This window comes from Carlito syrichta, unplaced genomic scaffold (assembly GCF_000164805.1).
Source record: "Carlito syrichta isolate Samal-C Ts95f unplaced genomic scaffold, Tarsius_syrichta-2.0.1 Scaffold301761, whole genome shotgun sequence".
Classification (NCBI taxonomy): domain Eukaryota; kingdom Metazoa; phylum Chordata; class Mammalia; order Primates; family Tarsiidae; genus Carlito; species Carlito syrichta.
Window position 1 is genome coordinate 144,858 of NW_007245857.1, and position 20,416 is coordinate 165,273.

General features: G+C 39.9%; 1 protein-coding gene across 1 annotated transcript in view; it reads right to left on the reverse strand.

The window, feature by feature from the left end:
- ATXN10 (ataxin 10) overlaps positions 1–12,352 on the reverse strand; it is a 133,468-nt gene extending 121,116 nt beyond the window's left edge. The window contains exons 1-2 of the mRNA XM_021710964.1: positions 12,160–12,352; positions 5,977–6,059 (exon numbers count right to left, since the gene is read on the reverse strand). Coding sequence (XP_021566639.1) covers positions 5,977–6,059; positions 12,160–12,338 — 262 coding nt within the window. The 5' untranslated portion in view covers positions 12,339–12,352. The remainder of the gene's footprint in view (positions 1–5,976; positions 6,060–12,159) is intronic.
- Between the last annotated feature and the right edge of the window lie 8,064 nt (positions 12,353–20,416).

A 20,416-nucleotide genomic window follows, 5' to 3' on the forward strand; every position in this document is an offset into this window, starting at 1 on the left:
TCTGTCCTTGGGAGTTTCCCAGGATCTGAGCCTTCCCTTTAAATCCTGTGGCCTAATCCCTGATTGAGCACAAGTCAGGCTGCTCACTCCAGTACCTCAAAGGCAGAACTGTTACAAGAACTCAAAAGGATAAGGTATGTAATGTGCCCGCATATTATTCACAGCAGCTTAAAGAAGAGTTGCCAAATCATGGCCAAAAATCAAACATTTAAATTTTAAAAGTATGCCAAGAAAAGAAGCTGTATACAAAAATTCAAGTACACATTTATACCCATACATACAAATACCCCCCAAAATCAGTGTTTGTCTCATGCAGCCTGTATATACAGAAATAATATTTTCCTTCTTTCTACTTTTCTGAGATTTTGTTTTTCAAAACTGGGTCTATAGAAAATTCTTCTGAGTTTTTAAAAGTTACTCCGTAATAAACTTATATTAAATATTTATAATAGAAAAAAAACTAAACTTTCTTCCAGATAAGTCATAGTTTTAAAAGACATTTAGGTTTCTACTGAATATTTTAGAATATTAACAGTGAAATCTAGCTAGGCATGGTGACTCACGGCTATAATCCAGGAAAGCGGAGATGAAAAAATTGCCTAAGCCCATGTGTTCAAGACCAGCCTGGGCAACTTGGTGAGATCTCATCTCTACAATAAATCAAAAAATTAGCTGGGTGTGACTAAGGATCACCTATGCCCAGCAGCCTGTGGCTACAGTAGCTGGGATGGTGCTAGTGCACTCCAGCCTGGGCAACAGAGTGAGACTGACTCAAAAAAAAAAAAAAAAAAAAAAAAAGTCAAATCTGTATCAAATTTAACATACAAAAAAAGCCAACAGCATAAGTTGGTCTGAAAACCAATTGACCCAACAATTCATCAGGCAACTAAAAATTAGTGCTCTGAATCAAAACACAATTCTGGATGGAAAAAAAGATTTTAAAATGTCCTAGAGGCACAAAAAAACTCCAGACAAATACAAATGACAGTTTACTTTTACCAAACAGCTTATCAACTGATCTTTAAGTAAATATTGCAAATGTTACAAAGCCCCTCAAAAATCCCAACATTATTTTTACAGATTAGGAAAGAATGAAGTCCAAAAACAACAATAACTCAATTAAAATAACTCATGCTTGTTTTTACACAAAATTTCATGAGCATAATATATTTGTCGCATCACTGCAATTACTCCCTGAAAATAATACTCTAAATATTATTTTGACAATGTAATTACAGTTCTTACTTCAAGAGTGGTAACAAAAAACTGGCAAAGATACCCTGCTAAAAATCTGCCAGAGTAAGGTTCTCACAGAGAAACAGTTAAAAGACAGTAAATATACTTTATTAGGAACCAGAATACTATTTAAAACATTATTTGTATTAGATTTGAACTAATACACTATATTCTTAAAATTTCACTGTTGAATCCAAATTTCATTGTTGAATTCCAAGTAAACTGAGTAATTTCAATAGCCATCTTTTTGTCTGTTTTTGTTTTTTGTTGTTGTTTGTTTGTTTTTTTTTTGAGTCAGTGTCTCACTCTCTCACCCAGGCTGCAGTACAGTGGCATAATCACGGTTCACTGCAGCCTCAACCTTCCGGGCTCAGGTGATCCTTCTGCCTCAGCCTCCTGAGTAGCTGGGACTACAGACATGTACCACCACACTCGCCTAATTTTTAAATTTTTCTGTAGAGATGCTGTCCCGCTATGTTGCCTAGGCTGGTCTTGAACCCCTAGGCTCAAGCAATCCTCCCACCATGGCCTCCCAAAGTGCTGGGATTATAGACATGAGCCTGGCCAGCTGCCTTTTTCAAAAAGGCAGTGAGAAATATAACTTACCTCCCATTTCCTTCTGCCTCAATAATATCCTTCCTAGTCTGTCCCTAAACACAAGTCATCTACTTCAAACTGACACAACTGAAAAATTTTAAAAACTCAAGCCTGTAATCCCAGCACTTTGGGAGGCTGAGGAAAGAGGATGTTAAGCATACAGTTATATGATCCAGCAATTCCACTCCTAGGTATATACACAAATGAACTGAAAACAAGTACTCAAACAAACACATGGGCTCCGGCGATCCTTCCATCTCAGCCTTCCAAGTAGCTGGAACTACAGGCGTGTGCTAATAATAATACTCACAGCAGCATTATTAATGACAGCTACAACATAAAAACAACCCAAGTGTCCATCAACAGAGGAATGGACAAACACTGTTTATACAATATATTCAGAGAATGGAATACTATTCAGCTATAAAAAGGAACAAAGTATTAATACGTGCTACAGTGTAGATGAACTTTAAAAACATTATGCTAAATGAAAGAAGCCAGACACCAAAGGTCATGTAATTCCATGATTCCATTTGTACAAAATATCCAGAATAGGTCAATCCACAGAGACAGAATGCAAAATGGTGGTTGTCAACAGGTACGGAAAGGGAGAAATAGAGAATAGCTTAATGAAAACAGGGTATCCTTTTGGGGTGATTTTTAATTAGATAGAGGTGGTAATTGCACAATTCTTTGAATATACTGTCACTCAATTGCTCACTTTAAAATGATTAATTTTATATAACATGAATCTCACATCAATAAAAAATAATCAATTAAATAAATCCAACTGCAACTTCCTGAAATGTGAACAATTCTTAATATAGCTAATACAAAACAGGTCTATAGAGATCTTCTTTCTCAAGCCGGGCTTGGTGGCTCAGCCTGTAATTCCGCTCTTTGGGAGGCTGAGGTGAGTGGACTGCCTGAGCCTGCAGGTTCGAGACCAGCCTGGCCAAGTTGGCGAGACCTTATCTCTATAATAAATCAAAAAATTAGCCAGGCATGGTAGCACACGCCTGTAGTTCCAGCTACTTGGAAGGCTGAGACGGAAGGCTGAGATGGAAGGATCGCCGGAGCCCAGCAGGTCAAGGTGGCTGGGAGCAGCCACTGCACTCCAGTCTGGGTGACAGAGTGAAATTCCAACTCAAAAAAAAAAAAAGATCTTCTTTCTCTGGTTAATGGACATCAGTGAATAGCCAACCCATCAACCAAATAACCAATTTATTCCTCAATGACAAACTGGTTCATAAAAGCAGTTTCAGATATCTGCTCCTTTAATTTTTTGTCTTAGGTCATCTGCCTGCTTCAGTAAGAATTAATCCTGTTGGGAAAGGATCAAATAATCTTTTATCATATATTGTAAAAACTAAAATACTTTGTAACAAATTTGGGGATACAGCAGAAAAAAGGGATAACGGACTAAGGGGATGCAAAGTCAAGGGAAGATATTTTTAGAATGTAAAATGGGAGAGCATATTATATGCTGATGAAAATGATACAGAAAAGAGGGAAAAACAGGCTGCCTGAGAGCAAGGAGATCATTTTATGAGTAGGCGAATGGGGATGGGATCCAATGCACAAGTGGAGGGGTTAGCTCCACTTTAATAGTTATTTAATCACCACATTTGTGCAGCACTTCCCCTGTGCTTCTTTATTTAGGAATACATCATTAAAAAAGAAACATCTTTCTGCCCACTACAGCACTTCAGCTCTGCTGTGACACATACCCACAATATCAGGATCACCAGTTATAAAATGTGGTACATTCCAAACTTGCTTATTGAAACTACCATACCACAAACAGACTTCAAAAATAGCTACCTTACCATGCAACACAGTGAAACATGTACTTTATTGCTGATTTTTAATTACCCAGTTTTGAATATTGAGGCTTCCATTTTATTACAAACTAGAACTACAAAAATCTTTAAATATATAACATCTTAAAAATACTTTCAAACTAAATCCTACCTCCTATCAATTTCTTAAGAATAGTTTAAAAACTATTGCTGCTCAAAAAAACTTACAGTACTACTTTGTGTGCAAGTTCTTAGAAGATGTAATTAATTTTTTTAATTACTATTTCCCAAAGGAAGATTTCTAAATCAAACAGAAAGATCCAAAAACTTTTAGCAAATTTATCTTAAAATGAAAATACTAAGAAATCACAGAACAGAACAGGAATTAAACCAAGCAAGGCAGCACTTCTGACACACTAACGTAGCCTATTTCACCTAGTGTTTTAGTTCCGGTGCCTGTAAAAACGAGACTATCACCTCTAGTTTTCTTCTATCTACCAAGAGTAGCATGCATATTAACATTAACATAAATATGCCTCGTGAATAAGCACAGGCATTAAGAACTGTATATAAAATAATTTATAAGTCAAAATCATATTTTGAATACAGCTGGAGATTTCTCATTTAAAAGAAATATTCACTGAATTATTTTATAAGGTAAAGACATTTTTTATTACAAGGAAAAAGTTTAACCTACAATCTAATATATCTAACTTATAAGCCTGGATACTGACTTAAGATTTTCTCACCAAATGGCCTAGGTCTACTCATAAAGGACTTCAATTCCTCAGAAAAAATTATCATATATTAAAACTCTATGAGCCGGGCTCGGTGGCTCAGCCTGTAATCCTGCACTTTGGGAGGCTGAGGTGAGTGGATTGCCTAAGCCCACGGGATCGAGACCTGCCTAGGCAACTTGGCAAAACCTCATCTCTACAATAAATAAAAAAAATTAGCCAGGCATGGTAGCGCACGCCTGTAATTCCAGCTACTTGGAAGGCTGAGGCGGAAGGATCGCCGGAGCCCAGCGGGTCGAGGCTGCAGTGGCCGGGACCGTGCTACTGCACTCCAGTCTGGGCAATGGAGTGAGACTCCAAATCAAAAAAAACAACTCTGTGGATTTTTTTAAACATTATGTTAAGATAATAACCCCTGTTCAAAGAAGAGGGGTTGATGCTAGTAATACAAAGACCAAAAACATTCAAATAACTGTACAAAGTTTCCAACTCTTCAAACTAAGAAATTTGGTGTTTCTGTTAATCCCATGTCAATAGCCATAACTACCAGAGCGAACTTCCCTTTCTGTCACACTAGATCTTAACTTAATAGATTCAACATCTGGCTCCCCTCACTTGAATGTTGAACTCCCAAAGGGCAGAGATTTTTGTCTGTTTTGGTCATTGTTCAAATGATACCCAAAATCTAGAACAGGATCTGTCACATCCATAAATATTGAAAGATGGTGTATTAGTCTGCTCAGGTTACCATACAGGCTGCATGGCTTAAACAACAGACATTTATTTTCCCACAATTCTGGAGACTAGAAGTCTAAGACCAAGGTGTTAGCAGGGCTGATTCTTCTGAAGCCTCTCTCCTTGACTGGTAGATGGCCATCTTCTCCCTATGTTTTCACATGGTCTTCATTCTATGTAAATCTGTATTCTAAGCTCTTCTTATAAAGATGCCAGTCATATATCCTCATTTTACCTTAATTACCTCTTTAAAGGTTCAATCTCCAAATACAGTCAGATTCTGGGTACTGGGGGTTAAGACATTGCTATGATCGGAATGTTTGTGTTCCTCCAAAATTCATATGCTGAAATCTAATACCCAGTGTGCTGGTATTAGGAGGTGGAGCCTTTGGGAGATGACTGGATCATGAGGGTGGAGCCCTTGTAAATGGGATTAGTGTCCTTATAAAAGGATCCCCAGTGAACTTGTCTGCCCCTTCTGACATGAGGACATAGCAAGAGGCACCATCTATGAAGCAGAGAATAGCCCTTACCAGACACGACATCTGCTGACACCTTTATCTTGGACTTTCCAGCTTCCAAAATTATAACCCATCAACTTCGGTTTTTTATATATTACCTAGCCCAAAATATTTTGTTATAGCAACCAGAACAGACTTTGATGTATGAATCTGAGGGGAACAAAATGTAGCCTACAACAGGAAAGGAAGTTGCTGAAACTTATAATAATTATTTAATATTTCACTATTCAAGTTTCCCTATGTAATGAAATACAGAACACAGCTTCAATGAATGATGCAATACTCAAAGCATTGGTTTTAAACTCTTTTCAAAGATATAAATAATCCATCAATTATGTTGCATGTTACCTGTCAACAGGGATTCCTGCTCCACTCGCAGTTCACGAAACAGAAGAATCAAATCAACAGAAATACCAATCATATCCAAGTTCCTGTATCAGGTTTTTTAAAAAGACAAAATTAGACACCTATGCTTTTTTTATATCTGTACTTCAAATAACAATTCAACTAATGGTACTGAGACTTGGTTAATAGTTCCTGTGGCAAACAGAATAATGGTCCTCCAAAGATTTCTGTATCCCAACACCCAAAATCAGAATACGTTACCTTACATGGCAAAAGGGACTTTACAAATGAGACTAAATTAAGGATCTTTTCTTTTTCTCTCTCTCTTTTTTTTTTTGAGTCTGGAGTGCCATGGCACGCTCATGGTCACTGCAGTCTCAACCCACTGGGCTCAGGTGATCCTTCCACCTCAATCTTCCAAGTAGCAGGAACTACAGGTGCATACCACTATGCCCAGTTTATTTGTCTGATTTATTGCAGAGATGAGGTCTCGCCACATTACCCACGCTGGTCTGAAATCCTGGGCTCAGGCAATCCTCTCGCCTCAGTGCTGGGATTACAGGGATAAGCCACCATGCCCAGGCTTAATTAAGGATCTTGAGATGGGAAGGTTATTACAAATCATGTGGGTAGGCCCAACATAATCACAAGAATCCTGAGAAGAGGAACACAGAGTCAGGGGGAAGGCGGCCATGGACCAAGGAATGAAGGAAGCCTCTAGAAGCTAGAAAAGGCAAGAAAACCAATTCTCCCTTAGTGCCTCCATAAAGAACACAGTTATATTGACCCATTTTAGACTTCTGAATTTCAGAACTGTAAGATAATAAAAGGTGTTGTTTTAAGTCACTAGGTTTTTGGTAATTTGTCACAGCAGCAATAGGAGACTAATATAGATTTGGGTAGCAGAGGTGGACTGCTACTGTAACAATATTATAAAATGTGGAATTTTGAGAAGCAGGATAGAAAAAGTCTCTATTTCCTTGAACAGACTATTGGTAGAAATAGGGACACCTAGCCGGGCTCGGTGGCTCAGCCTGTAATCCCGCGCTTTGGGAGGCTGAAGTGAGTGGATTGCCTGAGCCTGCGACGTCAAGACCTGCCTGGGCAACTTGGCGAGACTTCATCTCTACAATAAAAAAAAAAAAAAAGCCAGGCATGGTAGCGCGCACCTGTAGTTCCAGCTACTTGGATGGCTGAGGCGGAAGGATCACCGGAGCCCAGAAGGTCAAGGCTGCAGTGGCCGGGAGCGTGCCACTGAACTCCAGTCTGGGTGACAGAGTGAGACTCCAACTCACAAAAAAAATAAAAAAGAAATGAGGACACTTAAAGGCACAGCTGGTGAGGGTTCAGAAGGAAATGAGGAACACGTTATTAGAGACTGGAGGAAAGATATTACTCACTACATACTGGCAAAGATGAGCTGAGTTGTGTCCTAAAGTTATGTGGAAGGCAAAACTTGTAAACAATGAACCTGGCTAAGCAGAATTACAAGCAAAATGCTAGCCGGGCTCGGTGGCTCAGCCTGTAATCCCGCGCTTTGGGAGGCTGAGGTGAGTGGATTGCCGGAGCCCGCGGGTTCACGACCCGCCTGGGCAGCGAGACTTCATCTCTACAATAAATAAAAAAAAAAAAATCGGTCGGGCGTGGTAGCGCGCGCCTGTGATTCCAGCTACTCGGAAGGCTGAGGTGGAAGGATTGCCGGAGCCCAGCAGGTCAAGGCTGCGGTGGCCGGGAACAGCCACTGAACTCCAGCCTGGGCAACAGAGTGAGACTACAACTCAAAAAAAAAAAAAAGAATGCAGGCAATTTTTGGAATCTAGAGAAGGAAATGGATTCTCCCTCAGAGCATCCAGAAAAAACTAGCCCTGCAGATACTTTGACTTCAGCCATTAAAACTAATTTTGAAGCCGGGCTCGGTGGCTCAGCCTATAATCCTGCGCCTTGGGAGGCTGAGATGAGTGAATTGCCTGAGCCCGCGGGTTCGAGACCCGCCTGGGCAACTTGGTGAGACCTCATCTCTACAATAAATCAAAAGATTAGCCGGGTGTGGTAGCACGCGACCGTAGTGCCAGTTACTTGGAAGGCTGAGGCGGAAGGATCACCGGAGTCCAGCAGGTCGAGGCTGCGGTGGCCAGGAGTGGCCACTGCACTCCAGTCTGGGTGACAGAGTGAGACTCCAATTCAAAAAAAAAACAAACTAATTTTGAACTTCTAATCTCTAGAACTGTAAGATAAAACATTTCCACTGTTTCAAACTACTAAATTTGTGATCGTTTATTAAAGCAGCAACAGGAAACTAGCTCCCTATCTTCCTCACTGCTCCTCAACATGAATCAGAATTAAATTAAGACATTCACTCCTAAAGAAGAATCCTGATCTGAATGGATCAAATTTCAGAACACTGTGTTAAGACCCAGTTTTAATGGAAGGAGCTTTTAGATGGTCAGGGTAGGTATGCACATAGCTATGATGTTCTCTCCCATCCACAAGGCAAGAGGGAGCCACTGCTCCCTCTTCCTCCATCCATGCATAAGATGGGTTGGGAAAGTGGCTCAGCACCTGCCTCCCAAGAAAAGAAGAGGCCATCCAACCTCTCTTCCTACTTTTGCTTCTAAACAGACAGCTACCAGGCAAATGGGCCCATTGCTTGCTTGTGTATAGTCAGTGAGCTAAGAATAGCTTTCACTCTTTTAAATGGTTGAAAAGTAATCAAAACAGTAATTTCATGACATATGAAAATGTTATGAGATTCAAATTTCAGCGTTTATAAATGAATTTTATAGGAACACAGCCATGCTCACTCATTCACATATTGTCTATGGCTGCTTTCGTACTATAATGGGAGATTTGAGAAATTTGACAAAGATCACAAAGCCTTTTTTTTTTTTTTGAGTCAGTCTCACTCTATTGCCCAGGCGGTAATGCAGTAGCACAATCACAGCCACTGCAGGCTCAACTTGCTGGGCTCAAGCGATCCTTCCACCTCAGCCTTCCAAGTAGCTGGAACTACAGGCATGGGCCACCACATCCAGCAAGAGTAAACTATTTATTACCTGGAACTTTACAGAAAAAGTATAGCAACTCCAGCAATAGGGGTTATATTTACATGTAGAGCTAACTGCTTTGAACAGTTTTCTCTGAGTACTTCCTGAAGCTTCATATGCTTTGCTGTATTATACCATATTCCACATATCCAAAAACAATCCAAGTTCACACAAAGTGAGAAAGATGTGAAAAAAATCTAAGTCTTAATAGCATCACAACTTTTGATTATCTCTTCAATAACTTAAATTAAAACATCAGAAAAATATAAATTGGTTGCAATCTGAATCTTGACTGGCTTGGAAATACAGGCTTTAGTTAAGGTTAACCATAAAATCCTCACTAGAATCTGTTGTATTTTTTGACTAGAAAAATTCTTTTCTGAAAATGGATACCCTGAATGGTTGGAATTTCCCTTTGAAGAGCAACAGTGAATAATAATATAATTCTAGAAGGTAAGAGGCAGACAAGTTAACACACTTAATTGCTCTTTTTTATTTCAGCCCAACCATAAGTTGCATGTAATAAAAAAAAAAATACAAGCTGGGTTCGGTGGTTCAGCCTGTAATCCCACGCCTTGGGAGGCTGAGGTGAGTGGATTGCCTGAGCCCAAGGGTTCAAGACCCGCCTGGGCAACTTGGTGAGACCTCATCTCTACAATAAAACAAAAAATTAGCCGGGCGTGGTAGTGTGCGCCTGGTTCCGGCTACTTGGAAGGTTGAGGCAGAAGGATCGCCAGAGCCCAGCAGGTCGAGGCTGCGGTGGCCAGGAGTGGCCACTGCACTCCAGTGTGGGCGATAGAGTGAGACTCCAACTCAAAAAAAAAAAAAATATATAGCTACCACACACAACACAGTCCTTACTTTGATGGCCCTGTCACAGACTATTGATATTTTATTTGCAATAGTATTTATTTTTGCAATGTTTGAGTTTTTATAGTTTACATATATTACTCCAAAAAAAAAAATGGGCCGGGAACAGTGGCTCAAGCCTACAATTCCAGCACTTTGGGAGGCCAAGGTGAGAGGACTGCCCAAGTCCAGGGGTTCGAGACCAGCCTGGGCAACTCCCCGTCTCTACAAAAAATAAATAAATAAAATTAGCTGGGTTTGGTGGCACGTGCCTGTAGTTCCAGCTATTTGGAAGGCTGAGGCGGAAGGACCACCTGAGCCCAGCAGATCCAGGTTGTGGCGGCCGTGAGCGTACCACTGCACTCCAGCCTGGGTGACAGAGTGAGACTTTGACTCAAAAAAAGAAAATGGACTGTTTTGAAAGAAAGGAGTATTATCATACACTTGTACTGTACTATCATTCCTGAAGCAGAAGGAGAAACATGTAACATTTGCTGAGCACACCATGTGCATGGGCATCATTAGGCACCTATATAAGTAATCTCATATATACTTCACAACCAGCCTGTATAGAGGTCATTGCTTACCCCGTTTTACAGAAGAGAAAACTGATACACAGAAAGGCCAAGTCCAGGGTCCCATGGCTACATAAGGAATGGAGCAGTCATCTGCAACAAGGCCAGGGTGTACAGCTCAGGACAGGACAGACTACTTTTGAGCTTAAGCTTTAGAGAATCAGATATTGGGAGTCAGAGAGAATGTTCCCAGGCTCTCTCAATTAATAAGTGACTCTCGGACATGTTATTTAATCTTTCCAAGTCACAGTTTCTTCTTTTGTAAAAACGGAAAATAGTAGCATATCATTTCTTGGATTTGTTCTAAGGATAAACAAGATACTGCAAGTAAAGTACTTGGGACAAAGCCTGGTTTTAAGTGCAGTCTCACCGAATGCTCATTGTCTTCCCCACCCAGGCTAACGAAGCACAAAGATGTGTCTGCCTGTCACAGTTAACAGTCTGTTCTAAGACTCTGCTTTCCTGCCCTCATCACACTAGAGCACTGCACCGTCTAGAAAAAGACAAAAGAAACTAGCCTTCTAGCCAGATGCTTCTAACATATAACTAGTTATGTTTTAAAATGTTAACTATTATTATCAAGATTAGTATTGTTTCTATCCATTTATCTGCAAATGGATGGCAGGTCTGTTTAGAATTGAAGTTGGATGACTTTAGCTTTCTCCTCTCCTTTGATCTTAAAAAAATCTCATTAATCATATCAAAGCCTCAGGTATAAGAGTGTCTAAGTGAAAAGAGTCCTCAAGTGGCTTGTGGACCAGCCTAACCTCAACCGTCATAGCAGTGACAAGGAGGCCTGGAGGCTCTGTCTACATTCAGGTTCAGGAAAGAAAGGTGAGCATCCTGTCTGTGCTTTCTGACTTCAAGTAAAAATTTTAAATAAAAAACAGATTCCACAAAATCAAAGAGGAAAGATGCTCAGTTCTGGGAGGAAAGAGTAACATGTAAAAGCGAACAACAGCACTGGGCAACTCTCTTGTCCATGTTTTAACTATTTTTAAAAATGTGCCCATCATATAACAGGTAGAAGTAAAGCTTGGAACTTTTCACAATCTTAAAAAAGACAGGTCATCTTAGAAATTTACAAAACAAACTCTTGTTCAAAGTAAACACAAGGGTAACAAATTTAAACATCTACAACTAAGAAAAGTAAGGTCAAGGTCTACATACAAACATGCAGCATCTAAGAACAGAGAATCAAAATCAGCCGGGCTCGGTGGCTCAGCCTGTAATCCCGCACTTTGGGAAGCTGAGGTGAGTGGACTGTCTGAGCTCGCGGGTTCGAGACCTGGGCAAGACCTTAGCGAGACCTCATCTCTACAATAAATAAAAAAATCAGCCAGGCGTGGTAGCGCGTGCCTGTAATTCCAGTTACTCGGAAGGCTGAGGCGGAAGGATCACCAGAGCCCAGCAGGTCAAGGCTGCAGTAGCCAGAAGTGGCCACTGCACTCCAGTCTGGGTGACAGAGTGAGACTCCAGCTCAAAAAAAAAAAAAAGAATCAAAATCAACCTTAAATCACTGTACAGAACCCAATAACTCAAAACATGTTAGACCTGCAGGGGACCTCTCCCTGACTGTTGTAAAGAACAATCTTGCAATAACAGTGGATGATACTACAATACCAAAATCATTTCTAACAATAAACCTATATAACAGAACCAGCATGCACATACACAAAGAAATGTAATCAAAAGTATGTGTGTAGAGGGAATACTACCTGATTAAATTCTGGTTCACAGAACACTCTATACAAGCATTTCGGAGACACCTGAAGCTCTCTGTTATTAACTGTAGAGCAGAATCCAGATGTTCCACTTCTGGTGGATCTCTGCAGGCCAGCTCGACAGCACGAGAAGACTTCTTTAAGATATCCAGGATTCTCTGGAAGATAGTCATGGGTGCTGTTTCTCTGAAAAAGGGTAAAATTGTTACAAACCAGGAAAAAAAGGTTCTAATTTACAAATGTCCTGTTCAGAAAACTGCTTTTACCTACTTTTGTGGGGAAGAGGAGTGGGTTTGTCTGTTCCAGCTTCTACATTTATAACACAACATAAAAGAGCTACGTAGGTTTAGTGCTTATTATGTGCCAGGCATGGTTTCTTGCCCCTCTTCATGTATTATCTCATGTAATCTTTGCAATAACCTTAAGAAGCAAACACTGTTCTCTCCATTTTACAAATAAGGTAAGTGAAATAGAAAGAAGTTAAGTACTGTGCCCACATCACTCAGTCAATAATAGGCAGAGCCACAATTCCAACTTAAGTCTTCTGGCCAGAATAGTACTTCCACTCCTCATGACAACCCAGGTCAGATAACTGTTCAAACTTATGGATCTGTCCTTCATCAGAACAGAATATCTGCATTTCATGTTCTAGACAGAGAATATGGTCTGGTCCTCTGCCACTCAACATGTACTCAAGTTCAATTATGAGAAACAATATTCATGGAGGACTGCCTGAAGGACAAGGATGCTATCCACTCTTTAGATACAGTAAAGCTGGCAATATATGCACCAACTGTCTACATATTCAACTACATAGATTGGGAGGAGGGGAGAGAGGGAGTTAGGGAAGAAGACAGGGAGGCAGGGAGGAAGAGAGGATGTAAAGTATACCAGCTCTTCCACCAAGAACGTATGCCCAGAAAGAAAGATAAACCCACTGGGCATCTCAATCTCCACAGCCTCTCATGCCAGGAATACTGCCTGCACTGGCTATCACTCCAGAGCTCTGAAGAATTTTTTTGTGCAACATGGCATCTAGATGCAAGCCAACTTCCTCATTTCATAAATCCCCTAAAGAAACAGCAATCTGTTTTAATGTTAGAAGAAAAGTTGCCATCTTGGACAATTAAACATTCTCCCTTTGCTCTCACTGTGGAATAACAGTATCCTGTCTTTCACCCTCAGATTAAGCCACACTGGCAGGGAGCTGCACATTCATTCAGAACTCCAGACACTGAACTGCTGGGGTTACTCGGCTCCTAAGGTGCTACAGAAGACACTTTAAAGATGTTCCCTTTTTCGGGGCTAGCTAGAGGAGACACTTCCCTTGTCGAGCTACAAGAAATACCATGACTTCTTTTACACCAAGGGGTATTTCTTTCTTATGAACAGACAATAAAACTCACATTATTTATTATGCTTCCTCTCTGTCTGGGCATTTAGTAAGTCTGGAGTCAAATTTATGACCCATGTTTAACAACAACATGAATCCATATTTTGTCTATCTGACTTTTTCCTTTTCCCTAATTTCCTCTTTTTTCTTTTTATTGTATTTACTTTTTAAGGCACCTTAAATTTGTTTTTGGAAAGAAGCAGAGTATAAATTAATAAACTGAAAACAGAGAAAAATCACACATAAAATAATTTGCCCGTATCTCCCCCAAGTAAGTCCTCTCTATGTGTAGATCATGAAATTGTGACTCTGAGTCTCAAGGATTGAGTGACCCAATAAACAAGCGAAAGGTATAGCATTAATCCTGCCTGGACAACTGTATGAAACAATTCAGTACATACGCCATTTTTGGTAATAATACTGCCATAAGAAGAACATTCACTAACATTCTCATGCTAGCTCTAAGGAGTGCTGAATGAATATACTGCAGAAGCTGATATGCGAAGAAAATACTCAGAAGTTTAAAACATTGTGAAGAATGCCAATAACGATCACAATTTCTGTGACAAAGAACAAACTAAATTACCTCTGCCCCATCTGTAGAAAGGTTTGATGCCATTTATTACTTAATATTACAGTTAAGTAAAAGTAACAACTTGAATAATCTTCAATAAGTCCCTTTTTTCCACTAATATGGCTAAGAAATGTGCATTTACACCTGTGATAAAGCAGCCAGTATTATATCCTGCCAGCTGGTCCTTTGCCATTTGTCTCTCACATAGGCATCATCTTCCCACTGTGAGAAGTCTTCCCTGAGGTCATTCCTTGAAATCTTAACATCTGTTTTACTTAAAATAGATATGTAGCACAGCAAAAGCTTTGGAGTCAAACTATGATACAGACTAAACAAGATAGAAGAAAAACAAAGCTCTTAGGAAAACTGGAAAACAAATATTCTGATCATAGAAGAGTAAGTTCATGAACTGTCTTGTGAATAATTCCCAATGTTACATGTTTATCTGTCATATATATGCACCATACCTTTATCCAACTTTTAACCAAATGGAAAATGTTTAAATGAGCTAAACCAAAAGATTCCAGAAATCCAAATAACTATTAATAGCTACTAAAGAGTAGTCATGGCAACATCTATTTGGCACACAATAATTCACCTTTGCAGTAGAAAGAGAAAATAATTTGGGACTGTGATCACTGTCATTTGCTCTCCCCAGGTTGCATACCCAGAGATTCCTGAAAACACCAAGCACCTCCAATCTTCTGTGTCTTTGCTCAAACATATCCTTTCATCAGAATGCCTTTTCTGTATCATCCCCACCCAATTTTCTGCCTGGGAGAATCCTGCATCTCCTTTTAAACCTTTTGAAAACTCACAGCATGGTGAAACTCCCCCACTACTCCTGGCAAACTGGCTGCCATTTCCATGCTGCCCTGGAACTCTGAACATTAAGAATGGAATAACTTGTCCATATCAGATAGTATTTACATATCCTCTCTCTCCATCTAGGCTATAAATCTTTGAAAAATAGAGACTACCTTATTATTTTCTGCATCTCTAGGGACCAGAACTGGCATCCACTAACTAAACTGGTTTAAGTTTAAAACAGTGATGAGACTGCACATTCTGAGTGGCCCCTGACTGCATCACAACCTCACTACGTAACCCAAGCAATTACAGTCTCAGAGTCATGGATCGAACCTGATGAGTAGTGAAATTAGTGCTCTCTGAGGTAGCAAATGAAAGAAGAGAAATACTGAGGCAGCAGCCCACCTCTTGCATTCCCATTAAGAAATTCACATATCCAGCCGGGCTCGGTGGCTCCGCCTGTAATCCCACGCCTTTGGGAGGCTGAGGTGAGTGGATTGCCTGAGCCCACGGGTTCAAGACCTGCCTGGGCAACTTGGCGAGACCTCATCCCTTCAACAAGTCAAAAATTAGCCGGGCGTGGTAGCGCGCACCTGTAGTTCCAGCTACTTGGAAGGCTGAGGCGGAAGGATCGCCAGAGTCCAGCAGGTCGAGGCTGCGGTGGCCGGGAGCGGCCACTGCACTCCAGTCTGGGCGACAGAGTGAGACTCCGACTCAAAAAAAAAAAGAAATTCACATATCCTAGACTCAGAAATTTGTAAAGGGGTCATATTTAAAGATGCAGATATAATGTAGAAATGTTATAATTGCTATTTAACAAACATCTAATTTCTCCTTAGAGAAATTTCTCATTAAATGTAGGGAGGAGTTGTAACCCAATTAACTGTATTTTAAATTTCTTAAGCACAAAGAACACACTTTAGATGTTTGTTTCCCTCTACAAAAAGTAGAAATAAAAAAAAAAAAAACTAAAAAACCCTTTCTCTAGAGTCATATAATAAATAGTTATAAACTCTATTCACTATATTTTTATACAACTAAGATAGGGACCCCAAAAGACCCAGAGTTATTTTTTGGAGGGCAGGCCTCTTGTAGTACAAGCTTCCCCCACTAGGTAAGTATTCTAGGAACCCATTGGCACCAGCTAGCATTGTTGTGAGAGGCTTTATTTGGCTCCAGTGAAGTTTTTTTTTTTGGAGATTCTTTCAACACATTTGCCCGTTTCATGATGGGTGATTTACAAGCGCACCTGCCCCACATCACACTGAGTGTTCAACAATTTTTGACCAAAAACGGCTTGATCCCCGTTGCCCCACCCCCCCAATTCACCCAGTCCTGCCCCAGTGACTTTTTTTTGGTTTCCCCAAATGAAAAAAGTCCTCAAAGGGAAACATTTTGCCAAACTGGAAAAGGTGAAACAAAAAACAGCAGAAGCACTAAAAGGCATCAAAATTGATGAGTTCAAAAACTGTTTTGAGCAGTGGAAAAAGCATTGATAGGTGTATTGCATCAAATGATGAGTACTTTGAAGGTGACTAAAGTTTAAACATGTATGAATAAATACATCATTTTTATAAATAAATTCCAGGGGGTTTTTTTGGGTCCCCTCTTGTAAAATACTTTAACAACTTTTTCATCAGATGAGGACAAAGAAGCTTCTATTCAATAACAGTAAATACTATGAAAGCATTTAACCCTCTTCTAGACATCTTTACCTTGTCCATAGCCTTGAAAAAAAAATCAGCATTATAGATCCAAAGTAGTCCTAATGTACTGCAAAATCTATGTTCATTGTCAAGACAATGCAGCTAAATATATGTAATGATTAACAACAACGCAAGAGCTAGGAAAGATCAGTCAATCATTCCAATATTAGAAACATTATTAATAACATCTGCTGTCATTTCTGCTTTAACTAAACTAACAAAAAATATTCACAAAGACTTTAAAAAACTTAGTTACTTCATTCACAGGAGGCTGAAAGTACTTACAAGGACAATTAAAATTCAACCGTTAGACATTCCTATTAGAAAGGAATGCATACCCTGAAGACAATGTATAAATGAAATGTTACATTACAGAACAAAAAAAACCTCTTTGAATTATACAAAAGGTAGAATTTCATTTCCTTCAAGTTTGAACAGATCTGTAGGGTTTAATCTTGGCATGTCCTGTTGAGTAAAATTAAAGAAAACTACTGTGATTATAAGTAACAGGTTAGATAGGTCTAATATACTATATGTACACACATTTTCCAGTTAATTCATCAGGTGGAAACTCCTACTGAAAAGAAAACTACATGCCAGTTGTTGTATTACTACAACTAGTCTTTCATACTTGTTAAAAGATTTATTCCAATACCTTAGATTTAATTAAAAACTGGTATATGTGGTTTAAAGTAGTTTAACCATTGTCTCTAAGAAAAACTATTAAAACACATACTAGTTCAAAGATTAAAATAACAATCACTGGTTGTTATTTAAAACCATAAATCATGATTACTGATTTGACTGGGCAGGATTAAACAAAAACAGAAAATAAAAACATTTGTATCTCCTGTCACAAATAAAAATAAAATTAAAATGGCAAAATTTTTAAATGTGTACAGAGTTCAAATCTCTCTTTTTTGCACCCTTATCTCTCTGTCAAATCCAGGACTCTGAAACTGTCCCTCAAAACCGAGATCAATCCATTTCAGGGTCCCAAACATTCTGTAAAGAACCAAAAAGTTAATATTTTAAACTTCGACAGTCAGATAGCCTCTGCCACACTGCTTGACTTCACCCTTGCACATAAGCAGCCACAGTCAACACCTAAATGAGTGAACATGGCTAGGTTCTAAAGAAACTGTTTGTGGACACCAAAATTTAAAGTTCATTCTTTTATTTATTTTTTTTTAATTTGGAGACTCACTCTGTCACCCAGGCTGGAGTGCAGTGGCACGCTCATGGTCACAGCAGCCTCAATCTGCTGAGCTCAGGTGATCCTTCCACCTCAGCCTTTCAAGTAGCTAAACTACAGGCACACACTACCATGCCTGGCTTATTTTTTTTATTATTATTTACTGTAGAGACGAGGTCTCACCAAGTTGCCTAGGCTGGTCTCAAACCCCTGGACTCAGGCAATCCTCTCACCTCGGCCTCCCAAAGTGCTGGGATTATAGGCTTGAGCCACCACGCCTGACCTAAAGTTCATATAATTTTTATGCATCATGAAATTATGCACTGCACACCAGCCTAGGCACCAGAGTGAGACTACAACTCAAAAAAAAAAAAAAAAAAAAAAGTGGAATTTGAACACAGATCCACAGAAGGTGAGGGAGCCAACTGAGCAACTTTCTGGGAGAAGAGCTCAGACTGGAGACAAAGGCATACATGGCATGTCATAGGAACTCTCAGGGCTAGCCTGGACGAAGACCAGTGAGAGAAAGAGGAACGCAAGTTAGAAAAGTAAGGGAAGTCACACTGCACAGACACCAAAGGCCATGGAAGGATGTTGGCTTTGATCCTGATATGATCATGCAAGGTTCTGAGCAGATGGTGACATCATCTGACATATTTTAAAAGGATCTGTTTGATTGCTCTGTAAAGAATCAATCATGGGAGATAAAGAGAAGACACCAGAAGACGAGTCAGGAAACTATTCTTAGACCAGAAGGGCAGCAGCAGATACGTAAAGTGAGCTCAGATTCTGGATATTCTGAAGAGAGCCAATAGGATTTGATGATGAATTGTTATGGGGGCAACTAAGAAAGAGGAGTCAAGGATGGCTCCAAAACTTTTACCTGAGCAATAAATGGAAAGATATGCTTTTGCAGAAATGGCAAAGACTACTATGAGGATATTTGGGGGATAAGATCAGAAGTTTGGTTTTGAGGATTTGTTTTTGAGTCAGCCTCACTCTGTCACCCAAACTGGAGTTCTACAGCATGATCACAGCTCACTGCAGCCTCAACCTTCTGGGCTCAGGTGATCCTTCTCTGCCTCAGCCTCCCGAGTAGCTGGGACTCCAGTGTTTTGGACTCTCGCTGGAAATCCAATTTTTTTATTTTTGTAGAGACAAAGTTTCACTATGTTGCCTAGGTTGGTCTCAGACTCCTGGACTCAAGCAATCTTCCCATCTCAGGCTCCCAAAGCACTGAGATTACAGGCATGAGCCACCTCACTCAGTTGGGGATTTGTTAAGTTTGAGGTGCCCATTAGAAATACAAGTGGAAATGTGGATCAGGCAGGTGAATAAACAAGTCTAGAGTTCAGGAGAAAAGTCCAATCAGACAAAAATATTACAGCCCTCAGCAATGGAAGGTACTAAAGTCACAAGATTGAATGAGAATATTGCAGGAGTAAATATATATAGGAAAGAGAAGAGATCAGAATACTGAGTTCTGGGGATCTGGGAAGGAACATTACTCAGGGAAATGAAGGGAGATTTTTCTTAAGATGGGAAAAATTACAGAAAATCTATTAAATGGTGAGGATAATCTAATAAAAAAGGATAAAACTGATGATTTTTTAAAAGGGGGGGGGGAAATTGCCAGAGCAATTCATGCAAAACAGAATGGAATTGAGTATACACCTGAAGGGAATTTGCAGGCAGATTATGGTCACAGGCACAAATAGGTGGGTAGAGAGAGTGATGAAAGAGTCTAGAAATGATCTTCTAGTTGCTCCTATTTTCCCAGTAAATAGAAAGCTGAGACTGAGGATGACAGAGAGGCAATGCAGACTTAGAGCAAAAGGTATACAATAGCTGACTAGGTGAGCAGGAGAGTCAATGCACTAGGGAAACAGATTGATAGGCAGTATTAAATGCCATGATCATCAATCTGAAGTGAGATCAGACAGCATGGCTGTATACTTTTTTCCAGTTGTGTTCAGCTATTTGGGTGCTGACACAAAGGAAAAACACCAAAGTGAATTTAACTAGAGCTGGTGTTTTCCCAGGCAAGCATAACAAAGCTGAGAGATGAGGAAAGGGAGAAGGGAGTTGAAGATGTATATAAGAAAATGCTTTTAATACTCATCCACGATCTAAGCTGGATCAAGAAGGGAATGTGAACATTAGGAAAGGGAATGAAGAACAGAAGGGGTAGTAAATAGGAAGTAAGATCAATAGATTAATTGTAGGTCCTGATGAGTTTGAAGACTTGATGGAGTAGGGGCCCTAAAGAGAAGATAAAACAGGCAGCCAGAGAATGGAACTCTTGAAATTAAGACTATGAAAGGAATGCAGCTAGAGTTAATAAGATCTAGACCATGCACCGTGGCTCACATCTGTAATCCCAGCACTTTGGGAGGTGGAAGCAAAAAGACTGCCTAAGCCCAGGGGTTTGAGACCAGCCTGGACAACTTGGTGAGACCTCATCTTTACAATAAGTAGGAAAAAAAAAAATAAAGGAGCCAGGTAAGTGGCGCATTCCTCCTGTAGTTCCAGCTACTTGCAAGGCTGAGGCAGAAGGATCACCTGAGCCCAGC